The sequence below is a fragment of the Rhinopithecus bieti genome, unplaced genomic scaffold (genome assembly GCF_001698545.2).
Source record: "Rhinopithecus bieti isolate Rb0 unplaced genomic scaffold, ASM169854v2 scaffold_29990, whole genome shotgun sequence".
NCBI lineage: Eukaryota > Metazoa > Chordata > Mammalia > Primates > Cercopithecidae > Rhinopithecus > Rhinopithecus bieti.
In genome coordinates, this window is record NW_016812921.1 from 560,385 (window position 1) to 570,527 (window position 10,143).

Here is a 10,143-nt window from a genome sequence, read left to right on the forward strand (position 1 = left end):
GTGGGCGGCGGCTGAACGTGGAGACAGGAGTTGTCCCTTGTGAGCGCGTCCCTGGTGCTGCTGATTTCGTGGGGAGCCTCCAGTCAGGGGAGCAGCAGCTGGGGAGAGCTGGGGCCTCTCTCACCTGCCTTCCCCCACATCACACATGCCCCCTCTCATGTGTGTCTGCACTCACTCTCACATGCGTGTTCCCCTGCCCCGCGCTCATGTGTGTCTGCACTCTCTCACACACGTGCTCCTCTGCCTCACGCTCACATGTATCCTCGCTCACTCTCACATGCGTGCTCCCCTGCCCCGCGCTCATGTGTGTCTGCACTCTCTCACACGCGTGCTCCCCTGCCCCACGCTCACATGTATCCTCGCTCACTCTCACACGCGTGCTCCCCTGCCCCACGCTCACATGTATCCTCACTCACTCACATGCGTGCTCTCCTGCATTCTCCTGTTGAGCTGAGCTGACCTCAGTGGGGTGCTGCAAGCCAGGGCCTCACACCAGCCTCTCGCCCTCCACAGCCCTGGGGTCCAGGCTCTTCCAGGAACAAGCGCAGGCCCCCGGGCTCCCTGGAACCTCCCAGAAGGTAGCAGAGGGTCACGGGGGTCACCCGCAGGGGCACAGGGAGGCCTCGTCACGACCAGATTCCAGCCAGGCTGGCCTGATGCCCCTGGGGGTCCTCAGCACACGCCCCTTCGCCCCAGCATGTGCTTCTTTCCAGGGAACCCCCACTCTGGCTAAGTGGAGCCGTCCCCTGCAGGTCAACAGCACCTGGGGTGGCTCTGCAGCGCCCACTCTGCACCTGCACAGGGACGGTGGCCCCAGTCAGTGCCCTTTGTGACTCGCTGGTTAATGAGAAGCCGGTGGGGAGGTGCTGCCGGTGAGCGAATAAAGGCTCCGTCCTTCCGTCTACCCAGATAGGAGCATCAGGATCAAGGTGCTGGCCATGTCCCAGCTGGTGGAATGCGTCCCCAACTTTTCGGAGGGGAAGAACCAGGAGGTGAGGCCCCGAGGAGCTGGTCAAGCATCCAGGGCTCATGGGGCAGCTTCGGTGGCTGAGGCCCAGGCCGTGGAGGAGGCGGCGGGCTTGGTGTGGGGGTCATCTTCCCAGGATGGGCGAAGCCGCTGCCCGTGGGCCCCAAGGACATCCTGTGACTGGGGGCGCCTCGGGAGTGCCTGACCCGGGGGGGGTGGAACACGACTGGTGCTTGTGGGGGCGGAGGCCTGGCTGTGGCTCCAGGGGCCTTTTGGGTGCTTCTGGTGGGGGGTTGGGCCGATCTCTGGGCCTCAAAGGCCTTGTGCTCCCCCCTGGGAATGGGGCTCCTGCCACCGACCAAAGGGGCTGCGTGAGGTCACACGGGGTTGCCCAGTGTGGTCCCCACCACCGCCACTCCATCTCCACTGGAGTTAACTTGCTGAGCCCCCACCCTGCAGCCACCATCCCCACTGGACCCAAAATGAAGTAGGCACAGAGGGCGCAGCAGGCCCCCAGGTCTGGCCTCTCGCCCTCCACAGCCCTGAGGTCCAGGCTCTTCCAGGAACAAACGCAGGCCCCACGGGCCACCTGGAAGGCCCCCCAGAGGGCAACACTGGGCCACAGGGGTCACCTGCAGGGGTGCAGGGAGGCCTCGTCAAGCCAGGATTCCAGCCAGCACCAAGGCCCTGGGACAGGGCAAGATTTGGGGCTGAGCCCTGCTCCCAGCCGTCCTGTCACGCAGAAGGTTCTAGGCCCCTCCCCTGCTCGGGAGTTGCGGGTCCTGGCCCCTCTGTGACCTGTGCCTGTGGTCACCTTCTTGGTTTCCCGGTCACGCCTCCGGCATCTGTCTGTTGGGACAGAGCCCGTGAGTTTCTACTGGAGGCACAACCTGCAGCCCCTCGTGGGGACCATGCTTGGGCCTGAGCGACTGTGGCCTTTGTGAGGGTTTCTGGGCGGCCACTGTGTGCAGGCACTTTTAGTGGGAGCTCAGCTTGTCAGTGAGTCCCCAAAGGCCCCCATGTGGGTGTCTGGGCACAGCCACCTCCAAGCTCCTTTTCCTTCTTTCAAACGGGGAGACTGAGGTGTGGGGACTGGGCCTGTGTCCCAGGTGATCCAGGCCATCTCTGGAGCCATTACACAGACCCCCGGCTGCGTGCTGCTGGATGTGGACGCAGGCCCCTCCACCAACCGCACCGTGTACACCTTCGTGGGGCCGCCGGACTGCGTGGTGGAGGGGGCCCTCAACGCCGCCCGGGTAGCCTCCCAGCTTATCGACATGAGCAGGCACCAAGGTGAGGGCTCCAGGCTCTCCTGTGGCCGCTGTGTGTCGGACTGTCGGGGGCTGAGGCCTGTCCTGGTGTCCTGGTGTCCTGGGAGAGGGGGTAGACCCGGGGCCCAGGCTTGGAACGTGGGATCCAGTGGGGTTGACTCTGGCTCTCCTAGGAGGACCCTGGAGTGTGGGGTCACGGCCCCAGCCTGCCTGCATGGCTGTGCTCTGGGGACCCCAGGTCGCCACGCTCCCGCAGCACCAGGCCACCTCCATGGCTGGGTGGGGGGAGGGGGCCACGCTGGGGACCTGCCCACACGTCAGGGGGCCTGAGAGCCGGTCTTGGAGCAGGCACTGGTCGGGGAAGGGCTGCCCGGAAGCTGATGTGTCAACAGCCCACAAGCCAAACACCTCAGGGGGCGGGCAGGGCCAAAGGTGTGTGGACACATGGGTGCTGGCCAGGGGCTGGGCCGTGGGCCACTCATAGTGGCCAGGAACTCAGTGATCCCAAGGGGTGGATGGATGAGCAGCTTATCTCAAAGTGACCAGCCCTGGGCGGTGGCGGCAAAGGCGGGGGAGGCTGGCATTCCCTGGGGTGGGCGCTGACCCACAGCTTGGTGTAGCCACAGTGAGGGACTCAGCTAGTGAGAAGAATGTTCTGGAAATGCAGTGTGGATTCTGGGCTTCAGGGGAGGGGGTTGGGGTGGCCAGAACCCAGCCTCAGGCGCCCACTCTTGACCTGGTCAGGCCTTCCTGAGAGCTGAGCTTTGCAGGCCTTGGAAAGTTATTTATGTGTGTTAGGAGAGGGAGAGGTTTATCTCAGAGATGCCAGATCATCCACTCAGGCTGCTGCTGGTCCTGGGCTGAGCGGCCTCCCCCACACTGCCTGGGAGGACGGTGCAGGGACATCCGTTGTCCCGGGAGGGACTGGTGCTGCTGCTGGGGCAGGGCTGGGAGCGCCCAGTGCCGGCCTCCTCCCTGTGGTCAGTGTGGGCAGCTTGCTGGGTGTCTGGACTGGGGGGCTGCCCAGGCCGGAGAGGACAGAGGGTCCGAGAACCCCGTGGAGCTCCCACCCACTCCCACGCCCGGCCTCCTGCCCAGCCTCGCCATCTCTCTGCAGGGGAGCACCCCCGCATGGGGGCCCTGGACGTCTGCCCCTTCATTCCCGTGAGGGGCGTCAGCATGGACGAGTGTGTGCTCTGTGCCCAGGCCTTTGGCCAGCGGCTGGCAGAGGAGCTGGACGTGCCAGGTGAGCGTGCCCCACCCTCCTTGCTCCACTCCCGTCTCATTGGTGCGGGTTACTGGCTCCTTCTGTATCCTGCAGTTCCCTGCCCTTGGCTGCTCCTGCAAGGGCAGAGTGTTACAAAAGCCAATACGCAGGAGCGCAGCTCCTTCAATACGGAAATCAACGAAATCAATGCAGCTTCCCTCAATACCGAAATCACCTAAATCAGCGCAGCCTCCCTCAATAGCGAAATCAACGCAGCTTCCCTCAATACCGAAATCAACGAAATCAACGCAGCCTCCCTCAATAACGAAATCAACGCAGCTTCCCTCAATACTGAAATCAAGGCAGCCTCCCTCAATAATGAAATCAAGGCATCTCCCTCAAAACCGCAATCATCCATCTAAGGCAGAGAACGGGCACTCCCTGGGAGAGGGTGCAGTGGGGGCCCGTTCCCAGGTTTAGGCTTGAGGGAGCCCCTCCACCTGGGTCCTCCAGGGTCTGAGTCCTGGACCCCCTGCCGGTCAAGGCCTGACCGCCGGGCTCTCCTGCAGTGTACCTGTATGGTGAGGCTGCCAAGACGGACAGTCGCCGGACCCTGCCGGCCATCCGGGCCGGGGAGTACGAGGCCCTCCCTGAGAAGGTGCCCCCATCCTGGGTGGTCGGGCCTGGGAAGGAGGTGGACCTGCCCCTTTGTCCTGGCTGGGGCGGCTGGGCTGGGCCCCTCCTTCCCGGGACCCTAGCAGGGCTGCTCCCTCCCGTAGGGGATGTCTCACCCCAGGGTACACTTGCCCACAGCTCCAGCAAGCTGAGTGGGCGCCCGACTTTGGCCCCAGCTCCTTTGTCCCCAGCTGGGGGGCCACGGCCACGGGGGCGAGGAAGTTCCTCATCGCTTTCAACATCAACCTACTCAGCACGAAGGAGCAAGCCCACCGCATCGCGCTCAACCTGCGGGAGCAGGGCCGCGGGAAGGACCAGGTGACCCCTCACCAACCCCATGGAGCCCCACCCAGCCCCTCGGGAAAGGGTCAGAGGCCGAGAGCCTCAGGTGGGGTGGTCGGTGGTGGACGGGGCACCGGCCAGACAGGGTTTGGTCTCCCACCTACAGACTGGCCCAGCCTCCGCGTCCACAGCATGTGGGGACAGCGCAGGTCGGCAGGTCGGGGGTGGAGTGAAGCTGGGGAGCTCTGGCCTCGTGGGGGTTTTCCATGGAAGAAGGCAGGACTTCCCTTTGTTAACATGGCAGTATTTCCATACTGCTGGGAAACCGCGACTTCCGGAGTCCCAGGTGCCCTCAGGGGCCCCCCACATCCCTCCAGATGCCTTGGGAGCCCCGACAGCCCTACAAGCCTTCAGGTGCCCCTGGGCCTTTCCCTCCAAGTCTACATAGCAGTGCTCACCCAGTCTGAGCGTCACCCCTGCACAGATGGTATAGATACCTGGAGAAAGAGGTGGAGGGACCCCCTGTCCATGTGTTCCTCACTCAGAGACCCCAGTCCCACAGGCAGCAGAGGTGCTGGGGCCCAGCTTCCCGACCTGCAGACTCAGCACAAAAGCACAGGGGCCTCCAAGTCCTGCTTTAGGCCCCAGCCAAGGGCAGAGGTCAGAGTACCCCCATGTGGACTCAGTCACCCCGAGGAGTGCGGGGCTGAGGGGATGGGGGAGCAGATGGGATGGGAGAATGGCATGGGCGTGGCTGGGGCCCCACCCCTCAGCCTTCCCCCAACATCTAGGATGCAGCGTGGCTGGGAGGCAGGGCCTGGGCTGAGCGAGGGCCTGTCGGGGTGTGGGTCCGGTGTCTGACCCTCGGGGGCCTCCGTTTCCCTGTGGCAAGCGAGGTCTCTCTGGCCCTCCCTGGTCAGCTCAGTGGGGGACGGAGGAGAACCACAGCACCCACCCAGGCACAGGCTCCTCCCTGTCCAGCTGGGGGACGCAAGTGCCAGGAGAGGCTGGCAGGGCCAGGCAGGATGAGCTTCCTAGCCCAGGCTGGGGAATGCTTTGCCTTTGCAGCCAGGACGTCTGAAGAAGGTTCAGGGCATCGGCTGGTACCTGGATGAGAAGAACCTGGCTCAGGTGTCCACCAATCTCCTGGACTTCGAGGTCACGGCGCTGCACACAGTCTACGAGGAGACCTGCCGAGAAGCACAGGTGAGCCTGGGAGCAGCCACTGCTGCTGTGAGGGGTGCGCAGATCCGTCCCGTGGGCAGGGCAAGGGCCCCACATCCTCCAGCCAGGGCCGTTCTCCAGCCAGCCCCCAGGTGGTGATGCTACCTGTGCCTCGGCAGGAGCTGAGCCTCCCGGTGGTGGGCTCGCAGCTGGTGGGCCTGGTGCCCCTGAAGGCTCTGCTGGATGCGGCTGCCTTCTACTGCGAGAAGGAGAACCTCTTCATCCTGGAGGAGGAGCAGCGGATCAGGCTGGTGGGCCGGGCTGCCGAGGAAGGGTGGGACAGGGGCATGCGGGGAGGGTGGGGAGGTGGTGGAGCTCATACCCCTGGGGCGCAGCTTCCCTCCCCCTCCTCCCCCTTCATTTTATTGACTTGTGTTCAGAAGATGAGATTCACTTTTCATTTTGGAAACCTTATTGAGGTTTTTTTGTGACCTATGATATACTCACTTGTACAAATTCCATGGAGAGGACAGCCCCCTTTCTGTTGGGTCTTGCCTCCTGGGCCAGCTGTGCTCCCATGGAGGGGCCTGCACCTTCTCTCACCACCTCCATAGGGGCTCCCTGCACCCCTGGAACTGGCGGCTTACAGGTGTGTGTGCCTTCAGCTATGGGACTTAGATCCCCGTCCACGGAGCGGCTCCTTCAGAAAGTGATTCCTTTGGTCTTGTGGACACCTGGACCTCAAGGCTCCTGGAGTCTGGGTTCTGGTGGGGCCCCAGGTCCTGCTGGGGTGTGGCAGTGTCTGCAGAGCCGCTCTCCACCTCAGTCTGTCCTTTCACTAGAAGTCACTTAGTTTTAGGTGTGTTTTTCGAAGTAAGCACAGTGCACTTGACTGGATTTTTTTGGAGAGGTTTTGTGTTTTGTTGTTGGGTTTTTACCGTTTGTGTTTTTACTGATTTAGCTCTTGGGACTTGTGGATTCCGTCCTTGTTTAGTCTCAGGTGTATTTTCTTCTATTAGATCGCTGACCCAGTTATTTAGTTCTCTAGCTATAGGGACACTGTGATGCTGCAGCAGCTGTGATGTCTTCTCTGCCTCCTTCACTCCTTTCCTCTGGATTCACAGTGGTTTTCCAAAACCCAGCCTCTCAATCACTGGTACATTTGTGGCCTAGTCTATTGTATTCCTGGCTGTTAACAATTTTTTTTGTGACTTTAAATTTTGTATAATTTCTTACAGAGAAGATATGGGTGGCCCTCCACTCCTGCCTTCCGCCCATATTTTCCAAGTGCTTGCATTTTGCCCCATTTGTGTATAATAATATTTTTTTCTGGACTGTTTAAAAGTTGGGTTGAAGACATTCTGCTCTTTTACCCCTAATTTATTAAGGTTGTGTTTCTTAAGAACAGGGACATTCTCTTACATAACCACAGTGTAATTATCAAAATCGGGAAATTCAGCACTGATACAATCCTAGTATCTAATAATCCTCAGGCCATAACCAAATTGCTTCAGTGTCCCAGTGATTCCCATCATAGCAATTTCTCCTCCAATCCGTGATCCAGCTCACGTAACACAGGGCACTGAGCCCACCTTTTCTCCTTTCATCCCGAACTGTTCCTGTCTTCCTTGTCCTTCACTGACCTTGACATAGTTTAAAAGGACAGACTTTTAAAAGTGCCTCCGTGGGGACTAGTCTGATGTTGCTTGTGGCCAGAGATAGTTGTGCATTTTTATTTTAATTTAATTTATTTTTTGAGACAGGGTCTTTCTCTGTCACCCAGTTGGAGTACAGTGGCACAATCACAGCCCACTGCAGCCCCAAACTCCAGGGCTCGGGCGATCTTCCCACCTCGGCCTCCCAAAGTGCTGGGATTTACAGGCAGCACCACTAGGTAGACCTGGCTAATTTCGCACAGATGGGGTTTTGCTCTATTGCCCAGGCTGGTCTCAAACTCCTGGACTCAAGCAATCCACTCACATCAGCCTCCCAAAAGTGTTGGGATGACAGGTGTACACCACCATGCCAAGCCAGTTACTCATTTTTGGCAGGGAAAGCATAGATGGTGCTGTTTCCTCCCCACGATGCACATTTTCTCAGGGTGCCCACGTGGTCCAGTCACTTGGCCAAGGCGGCCCCTTCCTCCTGGGCCCTTCACTGTAATGTTACTGTTCTTCCCTTTTGCAATTAATACATTGTGGGGAGTACTGGAAGGTGTTTAAAGTATTGAGTAGGTAGAGAAATACCTGTTACCTACTGAAATTCCAGCGTTTTAGGAGCCAGTGACAGTGTTCTAACGTCTTCCTGTCTCTCTAAGCAGCAGCTGTCGCTTCTCCACATTTCCTTGTCTTCTTATGTGTGAGGCCCTCTGCTTTCCAGCATGGGATTTTGTTGTTGTTGTCATCTTTTTTTTTTTTTTTTTTTAAGACGGAGTCTCACTGTCACCTAGGCTGGAGTGCAGTGGCGCGATCTCGGCTCATGGCAACCTCCGCCTCCCAGGTTGAAGCGATTCTCTGCCTCAGCATCTGGGAGGGAGTAGCTGGGATTTGAGTAGCTGGGATTACAGGCATGTACCACTGCGCCCGGCTAATTTTTGTATTTTCTTTTAGTAGAGATGGGGTTTCACCATCTTGGCCAGGGTGGTCTTGAACTCCTGACCTCGTGATCAACCACCTTGACCTCCCAAAGTGCTGGGATTACAGGCGTGAGCCACCGTGACCAGCCGGGGTTTTGTCTTTACCCGAAGGACCCCATGCCTGCGACCTGCACAGGTCTGGCTGTGCCAGTGGCTGCGTGCTGCCTCCTGGTGGTGAGGCTGCTTTGCTTTGTATTGTGTGATTTTTGATTGTGAGTGCATGCTCTTTGGAATTGTATCTATGGTAGTTCTTGGTCACCTGGGTTCAAAGTTTTCTCCTCCAAGGAGGCTTTGTGCTGGTGACTGTGGACACTGCCCCAAAGCTGAGTTATTGGCTTGGAGCTCTGGAACTGCACAAGCGTGACTTCGGTGTCGGGTGAGGCCTGTAGCCCTGTCAGGGTGGCTTGTGGTTAGGAATTCACAGGAGATTTGTTTTTTTTTTTTTTCCTGCTTCACCCAAAGGGAACGCAGGAACTGGGAAGTACCTCAACTGTTTCCTCTGGCGAGTGGCTGTTTCTAATTCATCCTTGGGGATGTCACTTTCCAGGGGTCTCCAGTCTGACCCCACTCTGAAGGCCTGAGACCTCCCCCACTCATGAGGGGCTGCCAGAGCGGGGCAGTTGCCCCCAGGGTGGACCCAGCTCCAGGCTGGCAGGCTGTTCCAGACTCACCTTTCTGGTCATGTCTGGTCTCCAATGATGTCCTGTCTGTTAGCTTAGCCAGGCCTTTAAAACGCCCCGCATCTCCCTGGGCTTTTCTGCCCAAGGAGGCTTTGCCTTGCCGCTTGCTAGTTCTGTGGCCACGGGGAGGTGTTCTCCACCCCACCCGGCTGCTGTTTCTCTCTGTGGGGTGGGGGTCGCATAGCCAACGTGTTCTGAATGGGTTTCGCAGAGTGAATTCTAATCTTAAATAGGACTGTCACAACTTTATTTTGAATTTAGGTAAAATTCACTTTTCTGGCATACAAGTTTATGTGTGGGTGACTTAGGGCTGTTCCTCAGCTTTGAAGGACTTGTTAGATGTGAAGACTTGGTGAATTAAAATCTTGCCCGCCCCTGTCAGTGATGGGCAAGTTGTGCGGGAGGGGGGTGTCCAGTGGTGCGGAGTGGGGCGAGTGGTGCGGGGCAAGTGGTGGTGGGGGGGCGGCAAGGGATGAGCAGCAGTTTGCTGTGGGGTCTCCAGGGGGCAACTCCTTTCTCTGGGCCTCGGTTTCCTCAAGGGCAACTCAGGGTGAGTGACTGTTTGCAGAATCCTGTACCGAGTGCGTGCTGGGGCGGGGCCCACAGGGCTCCTGGTGGAGCAGAGGTGGGGTGGGGGTGCCAGCCACGCCCCTGCCCTGCTCCCCGCAAAAGCGCCCATGTGCTCGGGGCAGGAGGCGGCTGCCGCAAGGGTGGGACCCGCGGGTTCCGAGGCTTTCCTGGTGGTGGAGACGCGCCGAGGCCGTCTCCACTCCAAGCCGCTTTTCCAGGTGGTGAGTCGGCTGGGCCTGGACTCCCTGTGTCCCTTCAACCCTGAGGAGCGGATCATCGAGTGAGCCTCTGCCCTCCCGACCTCTTCTCCCCCGTCCCGGGCTCTGCCTCCCTGGCCTTGCGGGGCGCGGGGGTCCCTGCGTGGAGGCCCCGCTCATCCTCCCAGCGCCTCCCCTTGGGCTCGGCCTGCGCCCAGTCGGGGTGTGGGGGTGAGGGGGGCACAGACCCCGGCCGGGTCCCCGCCGGTTCTCTCCCGAGTGGGCGCCTCCCCGTGGGTGCGGGTGGGCGTGGGGCCTGGGGCGGACTGCGCTGCCCCCACCACCCCGGCCGGACCGCTGAGCCGCGCCCACCCTGCAGGTACCTGGTCCCTGAGCGCGGGCCTGAGCGGGGCCTGGGCGGCAAGTCCCTGCGCGCCTTCGTGGGGGAGGTGGGTGCCCGCTCCGCGGCCCCGGGGGGCGGCTCGGTGGCGGCGG

At 60.1% G+C, this 10,143-nt stretch overlaps 1 protein-coding gene across 1 annotated transcript in view; it reads left to right on the forward strand.

Annotated features, from left to right (window-relative positions):
* Nucleotides 1-883: 883 nt before the first annotated feature.
* Nucleotides 884-10,143, forward strand: part of FTCD (formimidoyltransferase cyclodeaminase) — a 15,646-nt gene continuing 6,386 nt past the window's right edge. Inside the window, exons 1-9 of the mRNA XM_017847303.1 lie at nucleotides 884-992; nucleotides 2,077-2,260; nucleotides 3,356-3,484; nucleotides 4,015-4,103; nucleotides 4,259-4,438; nucleotides 5,471-5,608; nucleotides 5,746-5,877; nucleotides 9,670-9,731; nucleotides 10,028-10,076. Coding sequence (XP_017702792.1) covers nucleotides 939-992; nucleotides 2,077-2,260; nucleotides 3,356-3,484; nucleotides 4,015-4,103; nucleotides 4,259-4,438; nucleotides 5,471-5,608; nucleotides 5,746-5,877; nucleotides 9,670-9,731; nucleotides 10,028-10,076 — 1,017 coding nt within the window. The 5' untranslated portion in view covers nucleotides 884-938. The remainder of the gene's footprint in view (nucleotides 993-2,076; nucleotides 2,261-3,355; nucleotides 3,485-4,014; nucleotides 4,104-4,258; nucleotides 4,439-5,470; nucleotides 5,609-5,745; nucleotides 5,878-9,669; nucleotides 9,732-10,027; nucleotides 10,077-10,143) is intronic.